The 19,121-nt window shown below is 47.6% G+C and overlaps 1 protein-coding gene across 2 annotated transcripts in view; it reads left to right on the forward strand.

The window, feature by feature from the left end:
* Positions 1 to 19,121, forward strand: part of slc6a9 (solute carrier family 6 member 9) — a 70,642-nt gene that overhangs the window by 25,360 nt on the left and 26,161 nt on the right. The window contains exon 1 of one of the 2 annotated variants that reach the window (XM_030364810.1): positions 10,617 to 11,112. The exons of the other annotated variant lie outside the window; for it this stretch is intronic. Coding sequence (XP_030220670.1) covers positions 11,071 to 11,112 — 42 coding nt within the window. The 5' untranslated portion in view covers positions 10,617 to 11,070. Of the gene's footprint in view, positions 1 to 10,616; positions 11,113 to 19,121 lie in introns of those variants that run through there. 2 annotated transcript variants of the gene reach the window in all.

The raw sequence follows: 19,121 nt of genomic DNA on the forward strand, positions 1-19,121 counted from the left end.
TTTTATGCCTTTAATCAGATAGGACATTCGAGAGCGTCAGGAGGCGAGTGGGAGAGAGAGTTGGGTAGGGATCCAGAAAAGACGTGAGGGCGGGCATGGGGCCCGGGTCGCCGGCGTGCGGTGGGGGTGCCCCAGCCACGCCGCCACGGGCCAGGGTCCCATTGTGATATTTATGCAAATGAGCACATACATAATTCGATTATTCCCCGTTTGCCCATGTTAACAAACAATTTCAAAAATCTTGTAATACATTTTTTGTTTGTCTTGATGTAAGTAATCAACTCAATAATTTTCATGCTGAAAACTGAAGGTTAATTTATTTTGCCTATTCGCGTGAGAAAAATAATGAATAGCCGTATGAATCGGGTATAGTTGGGTCTTCTTCTAAACTTTCCCATATTGGGAATCTTCTGGGCTTTTATTCCCTTACTCAGGACACATTGAGGATACAAAATCAGATTAGTTGCACTTTTGTTGCAATTTGTTCAACCCTGACCCCTATTTTGGCTTAAATTGACTGGACTAAAGCCACTGGAAGACGGGGCAGAGAGATCCTCCATCCACTAACTGCGCCTTCACCCGACCCCCCCATCAAATCCCTCTGTTTTGTTGGTATGATTCACTCTGGGCCACTCAGGAAATCCCATTCTAACCCATTCTCTCTCACTCTTCCTCTCTCTCTCTCTCTCTCTCTCTCTCTCACTCTTCCTCTATCTCTCTCTCTCTCTCTTTCTCTCGCTTTGCTTAAAACTTACGACCATGTGTTCAGTGGCGGTCTCTTTCAAAATGGCCTCCTCCGCCCCTTCCTTCCCCCCCCCACCCACGGGTCCAGATGGTCCGGGCGGACAGCACCCAGGTGATAAATATCCACAACAAGCCAAAAAGCAGGAGCCGGGTGCATCCGGGGGCCTCGGGCTGACGGCCGCCCTCTTTATTCTGCCCCAACCCCCCCCCCCCCCCCCCCGCCGACCCGCTCCTCAATCTCTCCTACCTCCTCCAGAGTGGGTCGCTGGTCGGTCTTTAGTGCTGAGAGAGAGAGCGTTACGTTGGCCACCCGGCACGAGTGCTTTGCTCCTTCACCCGGCCACACAGTCTCTCTCTCTCTCTCTCTCTCTCTCTCTCTCTCTCTCTCTCTCTCTCTCTCTCTCTCTCTCTCTCTCTCTCTCTCTCTCTCTCTCTCTCTCTCTCTCTCTCTCTCTCTCTCTCTCTCTCTCTCTCTCTCTCTCTCTCTCTCTCTCTCTCTCATTTATTGTTATTGTATAAACCGCACTGCGCCCAGTCTCAATTTGTGTCCGGTCGAGGACTTCATGGTCCATTAGTGGGGGGGGGGTAAGGAGGACCCAGGAAGGGGAGGGGACCGACTGGTCCGTAGTTCAGGGGACTCACCGCAGTCTTTTGTCTACCTCTAAGACCCAGGCGTCTTGGGCCCCCTCCCCCCTTTGTCCCCCCACAACCGGGCAAAATAGTGGAGAAAATATATATTTTTTCTATTTTGCTTTACTTTTTACTGGAGTCAGTGCTAGCATCTTTTTTTTAATCTCATATCATAAACTGATGTCCCAAAGTTGTGGTGCTACACTACAATCTCTACCAGCCATTTCCAGTCCCGGTCACTTCCATAATTTTCTCTCTCAAGTGTCCTGAAACTAAAACTACCCCATGATGCAACTCCCAACTCTAAAATATCCATTTCAAAGCAGTGCCTTTGCCTGTCTCCAACACTACCACCACTATCTTTTTACCTAATTGTTTTTGCTACGATAGGGTAGTGATTCCCCAACCGCCGCAGAACACACAAGGTTCCAGACATGAAACTAGGAGAACGAAAGGTGTTCCAGCGGGGGTTCCTTGTTATTCAGGAATGTGGGGTTCTTAAGCTGCTGTGACCCCAGAGTGTGGGTCGGTGTGGGGGGGGGGGGGGCGGGGGGCGTGTGTGTGTGTGTGTGTGTGTGTGTGTGTGTGTGTGTGTGTGGTTGGGGTGTGTAAATGTTTCTGTGCGAACCCAAACATATCTAAATGTCAATGCATCCATAAACACAATTAATATCATTAACATAATTTACACCGACAAATAAACACATACAAATATCATCATAGTAATTGTGATTTTTTTGGGCCCTGGGTTGTCAAATTTAGCGCCAACCCCATGCACCCTTTTTACATGGTGTGTGTTTGTGTGTGTGTGTGTGTGTGTGTGTGTGTGAGTGTGTGTGTGTGTGTGTGTGTGTGTGTGTGTGTGTGTGTGTGTGTGTGTGTGTGTGTGTGTGTGTGTGTGTGTGTGTGTGTGTGTGTGTGTGTGTGTGTGTGTGTGTGTGTGTGTGTGTGTGGTTGTGTGTGTGAAAGTTCCCTTTGTCTGATTTTCGCCGCATGATATGGGTTGGGAATGTTTGGCTTAAGATCATTTGTTCCTGTTGATGCCTTTCAACCACTAAGTGATGTTGTTATCATTTATGTTCAGCCATCTGTCCGTGGTTCATGATTTGCGGTCAATCGGTGGAAGGGAGCACTTTCTCTCTTTTTCTCTCTCTGTGTGTGTGTGTGTAAGTGTGTGGTGTGCTTATGTAAGGAACATATTGCCAGTAGAGTTCAGTGGTACTCAGTAACTGTGCCGATTGCCGTTGGCCGGGGGGAGGGAGAGATGCGGGGTCCAAACAGAGGGAGGGAAGGGGGGGGGGGGGGGGGGAGGCTTCTGACCACTGACCCGGAGCGGATGGCAGACATCAGAGAGAGCGTTGCCCTTAAACGGGGGCGGGGTCAAAGGACGTCCAGAAGCCATGCACACATTGTAATTCACATTCACTCTCTCTTCTTCCGCATTGGCTGCTGGCGCCTCATAGACTCGTTGTTGTCCACACCTTCTCCTTTGCCTCCATCAATGCCTTCACCCAAACCGCAATTTGGGCCTCCATCCACACCTCCAATCAGGCCTATACCCATGGCTCCACTCACACCTCCACCCTTGCCTCATTCCATGCCTCCACCCAGGCCTCGACCCAGGCTCTACTAACCCCTTCGTCTCAATCCATGCCTCCACCCACAGCTCCACTCACCCCTTCGCCTCCACCAACGGCTCCACCCACAGCTCTACTCCCACCTCCACCCGCCTCCACCCAGGCCTCCACCAAGGCCTCCCTTGCCAGGGCCTTGAACACTGACCCTCAGTAGAAGCTTGTTTCCAAGTAAAAGGTTGTGACGGACGCACGGACAAACACACAGAACAAACAACAGGTTCCACTCCATCAATCCTCTTTTCTTTTTTTTCTTTCTTTCTTTCTTTCTTTCTTTCTTTCTTTCTTTCTTTCTTTCTTTATTTCTTTATTTTCCTTCATTTCTTCCATCCTAATTTTCTTTCATTCTTCCTCTCGAGTTCTCTCTTGATTTTTAGGTATTATATCCATTGTCCCTTTCTCTGAAGGAAATGGAAAAGAGGACGACCGACAGACAGACAGACAGACAGACAGACAGACAGACAGACAGACAGACAGACAGACAGACAGACACTGCTACATATGGGGTGAAAGGGCCTTTTGAGGCGAACTGATTTGGAAATAGTTGAAGATCAAAAAACACTAACACGCAATGGAGAGATTTAGGAGGCCTGTTGTTACGGCGACACAATGGCCTTACCTCTGTTCATCATTTCACAGACTACAGGGCACACTACAGAGTCTGTGTGTGTGTGTGTGTGTTTGTGTGTGTGTGTGTGTGTGTGTGTTGAAAAGCAGCTATAGGCCTGGGACGAGGGGGGGTCTGTGCTTCTCAGGATCTCCTTTCGCTTAGCCACAAACCGCCCCATGCGTTATTTATCACTCTTATTTCTCTCTCCCTTACTCAATCAATATCTCGCTTACTCTCTTCCTCATCTTCCTCATCCTAAACATGCTTAGATCCACAAAGTAAGATGTGTCCTACTTTGATTGGATTCAGATGACTTAATTAATGGCGGCAGAAAGGGCTCATCATCTTATACTTCACTCTCACGTTAGAGATGCGTTTTTAATGTTCCAGAAAGATTGACGTCCCGCGATACCATTTCCTCCTCCATGTGTTGACATACGTACCATATTGTTATATATTTAGTCCGTTACCGATATCCATAAGCTACTTCCGATATAGATCTTTATCATGGCGTCCTCATGATTAGCAATTTCCACGTAAACAAAGAAATTGCCTTTACTGAATCGGCACAAATCAAATGCCTCCACCCTAAACTCAAACACACAAATCACATACATCACAACCGAGGTGGATATCTCGGTGGATCAAAGTCTGTTGGGTCGATTATACTCAATCATCGCCATCATCCTCATCAACAACATCATCACCTTCATCATCACCATCATCATCCTTTCTTCCTCTTGCTTCTGGTGACACGTGCATGTGCATCATGGCATCTGGGGCCCCATATGTGTGTTGGAAAATAAATAAAAGGAATATTTTGTGTAATTTTTCCGTCCCAATGTGTCGCCATGACCCCCCCTCCTCCCCCTCTCTCCAGTGAGGTCGTCGCTCTCTCCCCCAGGGGGTGAGGGGTGAATAGGGGGGGGGGGGGGGGGGGGGGGGGGGGAAGCCTCACGCTATTTATACAGGGCAGACAGCTGGGGCCCCTGCAGCCAATACGTGAGGTGTGTGTGTGTGTGTGTGTGTGTGTGTGTGTGTGTGTGTGTGTGTGTAACTTGATGATTACCCAAGCGTTTGAAACATCTCTGTTGCTCACAATTTTTTTACCAGCTTTCCTCTCTCTCCCTCGTTCTCTCTCTCTCGTTCTCTCCCTCATTCTCTCTCCCTCGTTCTCTCCCTCGTTCTCTCTCTCTCGTTCTCGTTCTCGTTCTCGTTCTCTCTCTCTCTCTCTCTCTCTCTCTCTCTCTCTCTCTCTCTCTCTCTCTCTCTCTCTCTCTCTCTCTCTCTCTCTCTCTCTCTGTGTGTGTGTCACTTATTTTTCTATCTGGGGGTCTCCGGTCTCTGGCCCCTAGTGTCCAGAATGTCCATATTTGGCCCCTGGGCAGCTCAGGTCAACCTGTCATAGTCATGATGATTGACACTCACTCCTATCTCTCGCCGTCTCACGACCCTGCCCTCCCGTGTTGTTTCTCACTTTCTCGACCCTCTCTGACGTTGGGTTTCTTTTCCTCCCTCGATATTTTATTTTATCTTTGCTAATTTCCCCCTTTCTATTTATCCTTTACTTTTCTCTCTCTCTCTCTCTCTCTCTCTCTCTCTCTCTCTCTCTCTCTCTCTCTCTCTCTCTCTCTCTCTCCACACCCCTCTTTAACCTTTTGACATACTTTATGTTCTGGTCCTTACTTCTCTCTCTACGTCTGTCTGTCTCCTTTCTCCGTTTCTCTCTCTCTCTCCCTCTCTCTCTCTTTGTCTTTCCCTGTCTCTCTTTCTCCGTCTCTCTCTCTCTCTCTCTCTCTCTCCGTCTCTCTCTATGTCCATCGCTCTCTCTCTCTCTCTCTCCCTCTCTTTCACCGTCTGTCTCCTCTCTCTGTCTCTATCTATTTCTCTGGCTGTGTCAGGAGTCAACCAGATGGTTACCTTTTCAACTGACCAGATTTCTCCCCCAAAACGTTCTCTCCGTTTGTACTGCGGGCCAAACGTCGCCCTGCTGTCCTCAAACTATCTTTAGCCTTCCTCTGCTCCCCATAGAACCCTGCTGGCACCTTGAACTGCATGGCAAACTTCTCTTCATTCGTCCATGGCTGTTGACTGTTCAGTTGTATAGCCGATGCTTTTATCCACTGCCACTTGCAGGGGATTTATAAATGGATGTCAATACTGCGAGAGTAATGCACATGTGTGACGGCGATCCGTGGACGTTGGGGGATTGAACCGAGTTCCTTTCAGCTGGGAGTCGAACACCCTTGCCGCCATCCTCCCTTTATTTTCTATCACCCTGTCAGAGTTCATTCTATCATATTTCGTTCTCCTTTTTGTGTCCCTCTCTGATTTTTTTGCCCATCATCTCTCTCTCCTGAGAGAGAGACAGAGAGCGACCTCAAAGACTTGAAATCAAAGCCAGACATTGCGTTACATCACAGCCAAGCACACTCAACCAGAGCCAATGCATAATTAAGTTAATTGCGGTTAAGGACAGAAATCGAGATGGAAGTAATGAGATGAGATGTAATCAATCCCATATGAAATGGCAATGGGAAATTAGGGGCTTCCAGGAAAGTTACAGCAATTATATTTTAAAAGATCACAAAACATGTACAAAGAAAATAATGCTATATTTTTTAAACTATAAATGATTGACCTCTCTAATAAGTGAAGATTGCTTTCAATGAAATTAAAAATGATAACTGTTTTTGTCTCATTTTATGAGACACTAGTCCCCATGCTAGCTTTTCTTATTTTGGTTGTTCCATAAAATAGTTTGGGGTGAAAAATGTCTTTGGTTCTACAACATGTTATATAAAAATGTATTTCTGACAGGAATCGGCCGCGTCAAGTTTGCGGTCACCCACTGACACCGCCCTTGTTCTTACGTAATCGCCATGGCAACGCTGCCAATTCCAGCCCGCCGCTGTACTGTCTTGTCAGCTAGCTACATTCTAGTAATGAAACGGTCAGTAAGCCACTCGCTGCTATCACCGTTGACAAGCTGGCCGCTTCACCAACATCCAGCCCACAGTTAGCAGTTATTGTAGAGTTAATCTATGTATGGGAATATATTTGCAGAATATTCAAAAGTGTTTTATTTAAAGAAGGAGGCACAGAGTCATGTTTGTGAACTAGCTAGCCAAAGAGCTCAACGACGTTTAAAAGGTTTTGTCATTGCTGACATCTAGGTGCAAATTTGCCATGTTAACTCATCTTGACGAAGGTCTATATGAATATTACTCTGTATTAAAGTCTGGACAGAGATACGTTTGATTTCGTTCCCTTACAGGTTGTTGAGCAGTCAAATTCCGTCGTATCCCGCTATTTGAGCTTCACTCTGTTGGGTTTCTGTGGATACATTCATGGGTGTAATTTAAGATGAAATCCAGATTCTGCCATCATTTGCTGTAATGAGTATTGGCAATATGTCCGAAGTTAATGAGAATGCCTTTAGGGAAGCGCTGATCTCTATCCCTCTCTCTTACCCTTCCTCCCCTCTCTATCTCCCCTGCTCTCTGCTATCTCTCTTTGCCTTATCCTCTGCTCTGGCGGCCTGTCTGTTTGTTCCAGTGATAAATACAATGTAATTGATTGAGCCTTCTTCGTTCTTGTTGTTTTGGCTTTGATAGCTACGATATGAAACACACACACACACACACACACACACACACACACACACACACACACACACACACACACACACACACACACACACACACACACACACAGGGCCAGCATATATGCAGGCCCTATGTGTCAGATGAATAGGAGCCCCAGCAGACATCCACCCTGACTGGGGCCCCTACAATGGCCTGGCCCCTACACAGGTTCCCGTGAGAGCCCCCTCTCGCCATACTCAGCCCTGAATCAGAACCGTGAAAACCTCTTGTTTGTTCGGGAAGGGTCCCCGATGAAACCCCCCCCCACCACCGAGACAATGAGAGGGAGAGCTTTTACAGCAGGGAGAGAGAGTGGGAGAGAGGTGTGTCTTAAAACCGTGTACATCACTTGATAATTAGTGTCAACTGAAGAACTATGCTTCAATGCTGTCGCTGAAGTAAAGGGTAAGATGGTGATCTGCAGTTCGTTCGTTCATTAAAACAGAATTGTAAGGTTAAACGCTTAACTTTACGGTCATGTAGGATACATGATCTGATATATGCCCGACTACGTTACAATGTTTTGGGTTTTATACATTTTATAGGGTTAGCATCCCACAGAGGTGCATCACTAGAAACGCACGGCAAGCAAAACCTTTTATTTTGCTGTGGTTTGCTGCTGTGCGCTCCACTCTTGTGTTGCGCCTTTCTGACAGATTTAGACGTGCATAAAAGCAAAAATATTCTCTTTAGAACTTTTCAGCAGAAAGCTTTTCAGCACCAGTCCCACTGCTCGTCAATCTCACACCTGGTCCAGGCAGCCAATCAAATCAAGGAAGAGGCGGGCTTTACTACTTTAACACAGATTTAAAACCATACCGTTACCTTTTTCTAAGTTTTTCTTATATTTTTCTCTTTTTTTATGTCGTGAACCCAAGATCTCCTCCTTTTTATGGGCTTTTCCCCCCGGCCTCACCAAGTTGCGTAGCAAAGGCCAGAGCTCGACATCTCTTCCTTCCATTTTTATTTCCGGTTAATCACGTTTGACTGCCCAGTTGCGCACACAATGTTGTTTTGCCCGAGGCGGTTTGCCAAGGCCTCCCACATTTTTGATATGGCCACGATTTTCGCGATGTTTTGCCGAGGACACCAGGAGGGTCCGCAAGGACGTAATGGGTCCATAATCCCCCTGGTGTTGCGTCGACTTGAAACCATAACAGAGCCTTCACACTGCACTCCACACTTAGCTCGGCTTTCGACTGGGATGCACAGTCTGTTGTTTCCTGCCATGTTTTCTGGTGCGTAGAGAAGAAAACACAAACTTTACGTCCCCAAAACGATGAGCTAGCACCATTTCTCACAGGAGGAGACAAAGAACAAACTCGCCTTGGATCACGACAAAACGAGAGCGCATCTTTAATGGGCGCCAGCGACCGGAAGCCCATGTCCCCTTACTCTACCGCAGAATCCACTCCCTCATCTGTATTTCAACAGCGCTTTCATCTGTCGTTTTATAAGACGCAATAACAACACCCGGGAGGGCCTCTTTCACTTTAACTACTATTATTCTGTATGGTGGTCCGGTAGTGGCCCTCCGCGGCGCAGACACCTCCTCTTCGCCGACCGTGAAAGGAGACGGCGATGGGAGCAACTCCAACGGAGGTCACCGTGAGACCCCCGTGTTTGTCGCCCCTCGACACTTGACGGACAAATGAATCGCATCCTGTCCGGCTTGTCCGTCTCGTAGTTTAAAAACTCTTCCGAGGGTAAGGGGGGTGTCTGGGGAGGGGGGTGTCTACCACTCAAGCAGCGCTATCAAGAAGCCATTAGGCATCAAGCCAGTTGTCTGTCAAGTGGGAGACGGGGGCGCTAGCTAGTAAGCTTGCTAGGGTTAGCGATGCGGAGGTAAAGACATGGCCACCCTCTCCTCTGTTGTCTCCTCATAGTTGTGTACATCTACCGTGTGACCGGTGTTTTTTTATTTAATTTTGTTTATAGCTTATTCACACACCCCCTCCTATTGTGATCTCTCTCTCTCTCTCTCTCTCTCTCTCTCTCTCTCTCTCTCTCTCTCTCTCTCTCTCTCTCTCTCTCTCTCTCTCTCTCTCTCTCTCTCTCTCTCTCTCTCTCTCTCTCTCTCTCTCTCTCTCTCTCTCTCTCTCTCTCTCTCTCTCTCTCTCTCTCTCTCTCTCTCTCCTTTTGTCCCTCACTTCCTCTTCACTCCCTTAATTTGTCTCCCTTTTCCTCTCTCTCTCTCTCTCCCTCCTCCCATCTGGTTTGTGTCTTTAAAAGCTGTATACCATCGATACAGGGACACCAATGAGGTGGGTGCTAGGTTTGTAGGGGGTGCTGGGTGTGTTTGTGTTTGTGTGTGTGGGTTATTAGATTTCAGAGGAATCCAAACAGCCTCTCTTCATGAAACCCAAAACAGAGAGACTAGCGAAGGAGACGACACACACACACACGCGAGAGAGAGGACAGAATCACCCCGGCTGTGCAGAGTTCCAGGACCGTACTGCAGCCCTCCCCCCTTGGGTGTGATGCGACATTGCGAAAGCCATCGGGGGACTCAGGGAGACGGGGGAGAGAGGGGGGGGGGGGGGGGGGGGGGGGGTGGAGGGGGGGACAGGGGGGGGGACGAGGATTTGGAAGAGTCAAGTTCAACTGAAAGAGGAACTTGTTGGTGGTCCGTGAAGTTTCAGCAGCTCCACTGAAAACAAACGAGAGAGAGAGAGAGAGAGAGAGAGAGAGAGAGAGAGAGAGAGAGAGAGAGAGAGAGAGAGAGAGAGAGAGAGAGAGAGAGAGAGAGAGAGAGAGAGAGAGAGAGAGAGAGAGAGAGAGAGAGAGAGAGAGAGAGAGAGGCACATGTACTTTTTCTTTATTGCTGTGCGGCGAGGGAGAGGTAGAGAGACAAAGAATAGCTTGGGAGAGAGAGATTGAGGGTGAGAGAGAGAACTTGGATCACACAACTACCCAACACCCCCATCCCCCCTCCCCTCCTCCACCATCACCATCACTTCGGGAGGTTTAAGTAGAAGTTGAACCCCTCGATCCTCCCCCTTTCTCCCCCGTCCCCCCTCTCTCTCCACACACCTCTCCTCCCACCTCTCTCTCTCTCTCTCTCGCTCTCTCGCTCTGTATTCTGCCTATGTCCTGGAGTGACAAGGAGCTATTCATCGCGGCTGCGGAGAGAGATTGTGGTTCCCCTCGCAGCCAATGGGGCGATGGGATGCACTTTCTTAAAAAACTGTGAAATACAACTTGGAAGGGGACCGGGAGGGAGGGAGAGAGAGAGGGAGAGAGGGAGAGAGAGGGAGAGAGAGAGAGAGAGAGACGGTGGGAGGGGGGGGGGAGAGAGAGAGAGAGAGGGAGGGGGGGGAGGAATTAAAAAAAGAAAGTGTGAGGAAAGGGAGAGAAGGCTATCGAGAACGCAGGGAGTGGGACAGCAGGAAGCGGAGGAGGAGGGGGAGGTGGAGGGATGGAGCAGGCGACCATGCCGAATGAGGGGGAGGGAGGGAGGGAGGGGGGGGTACGGAGGGGAGGGCGGGGAGAGGAAGCAGAGCGGCATTAGATTAAATGAGGTGAGAGTAATTCAGGCATTAATCAAGCCGGGGCAAAAGGGAGGGTGTACTTTTTCTTTTTTCCTTTTTTTTCCTACACCGACCCCTCCCCCCCACCTCCTCTTCTTCTTCCTCCTCCTCCTCCACCCCCCCCCCCCCCCACTGCCCGCCCTCCACATCCACCCCCCCCCCACACCCCCCATCGTCCCTTTGCTCCGCTGTGCTGGAGAGAGCGAGAGACAAGGTGTGAATGAGGGGAAGCCTGCGTTGGAGGCTTGCACAAGCAGGGTCACAGCATCTGAAACATGGCCGCGTCCAGCACCAATGTCCAGTCTGCAGCCGACCAGGTCAGTGCCACAGCGGTTGTCGTGCTGGTTTCCTTGTTGTTTGTTGTTGTTGTTTTGCCAGCCGCGATGGAGGAAAGCTTAGGTGCTGTTGTGCTATTGTTGTTTTTTTGTTTGGGGTTGCCGTCGTTTTTTGTCGCTCTGCTGTTTCACCCACACCGAGTTTGTGGATCTGGCGTTGGATGTGTGGGATAGCAGAGTATTTCTCTGTTTTTAGTGTGCTATTTTTGCTTTCATTTCACGGGGGTGGAGGGACACTTAATTGGGAAATGATTTGCTCGGCTGGGAGGGTGTAGAAAGTATATTGGTAACAGTTGAGTCTTACTCTTTAGCTCCATTCACATGTATGCCTTTTAGATCTTCATTCGGAAGTAGTTAGCAACGCTATTTTCCCCCCTTCTTTAAGTGAGTGTATGCAATTGCATGTGTGTGTGAGTGTGTGTGTGTGTGTGAGAGTTTGTGTGTGTGTTTTTCGGGGGGGGGGGGGGGATAATTAAAGCAACAATTGTTTGTGCCTTTCCGCGGAGCTGCCCTGGCGACCGCGCAGCGCCCCGAAAGAATTGAATTCACCAAAACCATTCCATTGTTTCCGCCGCCTTATTTTTCGGCCATCATTCAAGGGGGTCTCTGACGACTCAATACCCCCCCCCCCCCGCCCCCTCCTCGTCCAGCTCCCGCGCCATGTTGGGGTGGGGGCGGGGGTTGGGGGGCGGTGGGGGGTGCGCAGCTCTTTAAAAACCCGTCCACGTGTGGAGCCCCTGAAAAGTTTTGTCAGGAGTAATTGCAGTGGGAAGGCCGGTGGGCCGAGCCACACAGTGACCGGGTGCGCTGGGAAGGAAACGGGGCGAGTGGGGCCGTGTGTGTGAAAAGCCAATGACGGATCGGAGAAGAAGTGTCCAGGAAAAAAGGGGGGTCCGATATTTATGGCCCCACGTAGCACCTTTTGCATACACACACACTCGGTCTCTCACACACACTTTCTAGTTGAATAATGCGCTCCATCGGTTTTTCGTTTCGACTCGTTCCAAAACGTGCGATCGGTTTGAAGTTATACACTTAACTTCCGTTAGAGTTACCGCGGAGAATGAAAAAAATCCTGCTTGCGTCCGTTTGTAGCCCTGTGCACGATTTGTGTGTGTGTGTTTTGGGGGGTCCTTGCAGCTGTCTTTTTTTGCTCTGCCAAAGTCTTGTCTCCTGTTTCCGTCTGCTACTGTCAAAGCCTGGGCCGGCTTGCCTTAGTTCTGTACTGTGCACACACACACAAACGCACACACGCACACACTTGCACACACACAGTTTGGAAGAAATGAATGCATCCTCGTAGGATTTTTTATTTATTAAAATTACAATTTGGTTCCAGGTATTTTGCATTTCACGTAATCTTCTGCTTGCATATCTGCAAACGTTAACGCATTCCGGCAATTACATGCATAAAAAATGAGATTGAAAATAAATGCTTAAACCGAAAATTAAATGTTGCTATTATTGTATTGTTTCGTTGTGGTTACGTTATGGTACCACAGCCCAAATAGTGTGATTTAATTGATTGAATTAAACTGCTTTGATTTGAGTGAATTAAACATATCAATAAAAATGTTTGTATTTTGTTCATTTGATCAAATGATTTTAATTTGGTAAAATGTGAACAAGACATTCCTGTAGAGCGGCTCAGTGAACACGGATCCCGCACTCGCTTCAGGCCCATCTCTAGCTGAGCCCTGGCTGTTGATTTGAGTGTTAATTCGCTAGTTTGAGTCAAACACCTCTGCACTCACGCAGTGCTATGGGTGAGCGCTTGCCAGTTGTGACACACTCTCCATCCATCGGTGTTAAGAGCGCGTCGGCCCCGTCTTTGAATCTCACACACGCTCGTCCGGTCGGCTGCACTACCCTATCGATATCATCAACTGCTATGGTCACTATCTCTATGGCAACCTCTCCTCCCTATTGATATCTTTATAGCATCTATATATCCATGGCTCTATCTCCTCCCTATTGCTATATATGTGATGTCTATCTCTATGGGTCTCTCTTCTCCCTATTGCTATCGCTATGATGACGTCTATATCTATCATTCTCTCCTCTCTAAAACCCAATCTCCATGGTATTCGAACACAACTTTGCCTATATTTTTTACTCATTGCTTTTTTTAAATGTGTTGACGTTTTTTAAATGTTCTGATGTCTCTGGATGCATAAAGGAACCTTACAAAATTGTTTTTGGAAAAAGTTGTTTCGGTCGAAGGACTTAAAAATCTTTGATGATGAAAGCCTTGGTAATAAAAACAGAAAAAGTTTTAAACTCAAAGTAGCTTGGAGAGGAAGATGGTTGGAAGCCGTCTGTCCTCGAAAGGTTCAGACTCACTTTGGAAGAGGAGGACTAAGACAATCACAACCATGCAGCGCAAAGTGTCCGGCAGCCTTCCACGCCTTTTCAATTTGAACACCCTGAGAGGTTTTTGCAGCAAAGCCATTAGGACAATTTGAAGCGTGATGTGCTTCACTTTAACGCAAGAATATCTAGTGACTCCCATCAGCACCAGTCCTCCTTTAATCAGAAGCCCCCAACCCATCTAATTCCCTCCCTGGGTCTCATGGGTCCGGTTCCCAGTGGACAGACCCCCCTGTCTAGAGAACATTATGATGTCATCAGCGAGCGTTTAATGCACGCTCGCTGATCATTGGAGTAATAAGGTGCTCAAGGATCTGGTGGTTAGCTGAATGATGTCCTCTGATTGGCCGTGACAATCTCGTTTTGACCTCTCATTGGCTGTGACTAGTCTCATTTTTGTAGAGAGGAGAACGGAGTGGTTTTATAAATAGTGATGGAGAAAAGAAAACCACAAATGGGGGCACTTTTTATGCCAGAGTGTAGTTTGTTTGAGTCTGTGGAAAAACTAAGCTAGTCTTGTCTGCTGGACTTTCGTTTTAGCTTTGTTGTATTTTATTTGATGCCATTCCAAGCAGTATATTCTAATCTAATTAAAGTAAATTTTCAGTTGATCAATAATAGGTCATCATATGGTAAGGGACTGGGTAGTGACTGGGTTCCCAATTTCCAAAACCTAACTGTATGCATTCATGAGATCTCAAGACCCCTCACCCGTACCTCCTTCCAGACCTAAACTTTCTCTGAATCCAGCCGCCTTGGATGAAAGCCATACTTAACGGTAAACTGGATTACTCACTAATGTATGATGATACAATTTGAATATCCGGACAAGGATACGTTCCAACACTTACTGTAGGGTTTGAACTCCACATGCTTGATAGACGAGGAGAAAAAGTGCTTATGTGTCACCACATAAACCAAGGCTGCAGCGTTGACACACACAAATGTGCACACACTCAGGGATGCACTTACACACACACACACGCATAGTGTCATCTGGGTGCAGGTGTGGCAGTGCAGCGTAGTTTCTAGAGCGGAAATGCAAAGTAGCGCTGTTTACTTTCTGCTCCAAGGGCACGTCAAACATGATGATGGGGAAGGCGAGAGAGAGTGTGTGTGTGTGTGTGTGTGCGTGTGCATGTGCGTGCCCCCTCTGTCTCTCTGTAGTACCTCCAGGCTCCGGTCGATGCCACTTCACCAAGTTAAGCAGCTTCCAGGCTCACAGCTGCTCTACAGCTGCACACAGCGAGCCTGGCCCCTTGTGAACCGGGTGGAGGGGTGAGGGACGGATGGATGGGTAGATGATTGGTGGGCAGAGGGGTGGAGGGGTGGATGGATGGATGGATGAATGGGTAGATGATTGGTGAAGGGACCAGTGGAGGGACGAATGGGTAGATTGATGAATGGATGGACTGACTGACTGACGTATATGATCTGCATACAGTACAAGTGACATTGTGTATAAAGGGGGAAAACAAATGAGAATGATTACACCCAACAAGCTTTTGAGTTATGACTTGTGATGGCCGACTCTAGAAACGTGGCTACAAAAAGTGGAATGACAATATCTGAATCAAAAAAACATCTGAAGTGATTCAATGAAATGAGTGGCAAAACTTTATCAAGCACCACAGTATATTTGTATCATCCTCAAAAAGGATATAAGTGCCACAAACATCACCCCATAATTACTGTTGTGGTACTGTCATGGGTCATGGCAGTGTCGTCCCCTGGGGATGACACAAATGGACAGTATTTATTCTTGAGGGGCACCACCAAAGCGTTGCATCACCATCTGGTAAGAGAGGAAACCATGAAAGGCCGTAGAAATGTTGTTCTGACATTCAGAGTAGTATCTGTGAAACAGATCGACCGACACACTCCGATGCCAAATGGCATTCTGTCTCTCCACGCCTCGAAACATATCCAAGTGTGCCTATTTCTGTGTCTCCACCCAAACGATCATTAATTAGTAACAATGTGACATAATGACCTCCATTATCGTCTACATAAAGACGTTATTTAACATCCCTGTTTCCAATGGATTTCTATTATTTTTGGGGGTAAAGGGGGTGGCACTCTGGGGGTGACTAGCGATTCCTTTCTCCCATGAGGGGGGTCTGTTCCTCTGAATGTCTGGCACAGCGGGGAGGGGGGGCTAAATATGGCAGGCCACTGAAAGAGAAATCTCTGGGAGTCATTGACTCTGGGTCAGGGGTCACGGCGGCCCTCCACGCCATTCAACACCACCAGACCCAGACTGGGTCTCGTTTCAGAGATGGATTGCAACACCGTGGGATTCCTGGTTCCGGGGCTGGTCTAAAAAAAGAAATCGTTGATGTTGTAATTACTTGCTGTCATTCAGTCTTTCCTTTGGCTATTCGTTGAGGGTGGTTGAGTCACCAAGTGTATGTTTACTGTTATTTTTACCTCTTGGTATCGCTGTTCTGGAAGAAAGGCGTGCTATAAATATAGTTTGTTCTGATGTATCCATCCCATAATTAGTCACCTACAACAAGGCGAGGGGATTGTCACGGGGAATTCTATTGGCCATCACCAGGTCTTTGTACAAAGTTGCCAGTGATAAATGGATGTATTTCAATTCATGAAACAAACTTGTGATCGGGGACTACAATCATTACATGGTAGTGGCTCGGGTTAAGTATCTATCCGAAACGCATTTCAGTGAGCTTGCCGCGATCCATGTCCGCGTGGCGATACCGTGTTACTTTCGTGAGCCTATGACTATCAACGAGCAATTCATCCTCCATGGACGGACAGATATGGACAAGCAGGAGCATGGCGCCTGTCTTTGTGCCGACCGTGCACTGTCCTGACTGGCCTGCTTCCCCATTCACCAGCCTGCTTAGAATTGCTCAATGGGAGGCCGAGCGAGCGGGCCGCTGTGTGTAGGGGCAGGAAGGCAGACAGACCGTGCTGTGTGAATGCAGGAGGAATCGACCAAAACGCTGCTATCTTCCTCCGTAGGTTCTGGGTCACGGGGGAGAGGACGCCATTCAACGCAAAGCTCCTTGCACAGAGCCTACTGGGAGTTACTTTTGGGGTACTTAGGGGGTGCTAGGGGATGGTAGATACCAAATACGTTAGCCAGAGGGGAGAAACGGCATATGTAGAAGCAAATGTAGCCACATTTGATTTAAGTGTACTTTATATCGTCAGTTGAACTGCTCCGTGTTTGTTTTGTGGAGGAAACAAGAGGGAGAAGAAGAGAAGTTAACTGCAAGCCTAGAACAGCAGCCTCGCTCGTGGTGGAGAGAGCTGACAATTATCATCAAGAGAGCGCTTGTGTGTGGGTGCGTGTACGCGTGCGCGGGTGTGTGTCCATCTTGGCATGCTTGTCTCATGAAGACGGACCTCTCTACAGGGATGCAGTGAGCAGAAGACACAATTTTCAAAAGAAACATTCATGAGGCGAGATTCATTTTTTGAAGTCTTAATCGTTTTAGATGCCGGTGATCAAATGTGCAAAAAACTGTTTTTTGCACATTTGCACATGCTGCCGTTTTACGAGTGCGAGTGACACATCTAAAGTATCCAAACGTTGGAGAAACAGAAGTCAAGATATGCAGGAACGAGAGTGAGAGCATGTAGATCTTCAGGACAGCACCTTTTGAAGGAGCAGGATACGGGGGGTGGGAGCTGGACAATGAATAGAGAAAGAGAGAGGATAGAGAGAGCAAAAGGGGGAGAATGTAATTGGGGGTTGGGGGGAGAGAGGGAGAGGAATAGATAGTGATGTGTTAAACGTCAGCGCGGTTTGGCCACACAATTTGCTCCTTCTCTCCAATCTGCACTGATGAACGGTTCCAATTAAGTCAATTCTGGTTCCAATCCAGATGACACGCCTGCACACGCGCACTAGCGCACATGCACATTTGTGTGAATTGTTCTCTCCAAGTATATCTTCTCGCCTAAGTGTCTTTTCCTCTCCTTCTCTCCTTCTTCCAACACTGTGTTTGTCTGTCTGTCTGTCTGTCTGTGTGTATGCCAGTTTGTGCGTTTATGTCTTTGTGTGTGTGTGTGTGTGCGCGTGCGTGCGTGCGTGTGTGTGTGCGTGTGTGTGCGTGTGTGTGTGTGTGTGTGTGTGTGTGTGTGTGTGTGTGTGTGTGTGTGTGTGTGTTTAGGGCAGGTGAACAGCTTGCGTCGGCCAACAGATCCTCCGCAGGCCAGTCTCCCGCATCACTAGACAACCATGAGGCTCTAATTAAATAAACTCGTTAAGCCGAGAGGGTGAGCGAGTGAACAAGTAGAGAAGAGGGGGGGCTGGGGGGTGGGGGGCGGGGCCAAAGCCACACCTCTCGTCCGTCCCTCCCAAACGATTCTGACTATGACTCTGACAGTCCTGATCTATGTGGTAATACATCAGGACTGTCATCGCAACAGTAGAACCAGTTGCTATGACAGTCCTAATCTATATGTTAATGCAACTGGAATGTCAGAGCAACCGATTCTGTGGTCGCTACGGAAGTCCTGTATTTGTTTTGCCTATTTTTTTTTTTGTTATCTTTGTATTTTTGTTGTCCTTTTTTGTATCTTTTTAATTATTATTCTTGTTCACTGACAACCAAATTTCCCGTCTGGATAAATCCATTTATTATTAAAACGTTTTATCTCCATCTCCCTTTGTAATCGTGCCTGCAACTTTGCACTGTTATCGTTTTTATATATAGCTATGCCTCGCGTTTCTCTATTGTCTCATTAGTCATCCACCTCTTGTGCTGAGTTTCTCTTTTTGCTCTCTCTCTCTCTCTCTCTCTCTCTCTCTCTCATTTCCGTCACTGCACTCCTCTTTCTCTCTCTTTCCCGCCAACGTAATCCCACGCTTTGGAATGCCACCATCACGGTCGGACAGGGAGATTATCCTGGGAATTTTGTTACTTGTTTTATTTTCGTCAGCCAAATCGTACACACAATGGACAGTAAACCATAACAGACACATCTTGCGATAATAGTAACTTTGTGATCCGTGGAAAATGTCACTGTGCAAGGATGTCTGTATGAGTACATACGCACACACTGACGCAGAACGATTGTAAATTCTACAAGAAAACATGGATTTTGTCATCAATTTATATTTTTGTCGTGTGTTTGTGTGGGAGGGATGTGTTTGTTTGTGTGGGTCATCATAATTATAACCATAGTCAGTTACTGTTTAGAACTTTGGTTCTCAAGCCAAACATGTTCATGCCATGACTTCTGGAATGAATCATCCAACATCTTTTGTGTAGTAAAATATTAATCCTTTTTAATCAATCCATTGATCCTCTGTCCAGGACAGGGGTCTGACCCAAGGCCTCCATGTTAATCATCGCTCCTACGCCCATCTTCCCACACACAAACGCACAAACACCACCACATTCTATCACACCCTTGGCCACGCCCCCTTCCCATCACACATATGAAGTTAAAAGAAGCTTGTCTTCTATCTGTGTGGCCCTCCACTGACCAGTCGTCCTCAACATGATGTCTACTGGGAAGGTAGGTGGATAAGGCTGCTGAAGACCCTTACAATGCATCTTCTTGGTGGACGACTTGAATCACCCTTTACATTAGCTCATCTCAATGTTTGCAGACTATCGAAAGCATACAATACAAAAGCT

This window comes from Gadus morhua, chromosome 8, assembly GCF_902167405.1.
Source record: "Gadus morhua chromosome 8, gadMor3.0, whole genome shotgun sequence".
In the NCBI taxonomy this organism is placed as follows: Eukaryota; Metazoa; Chordata; class Actinopteri; order Gadiformes; family Gadidae; genus Gadus; species Gadus morhua.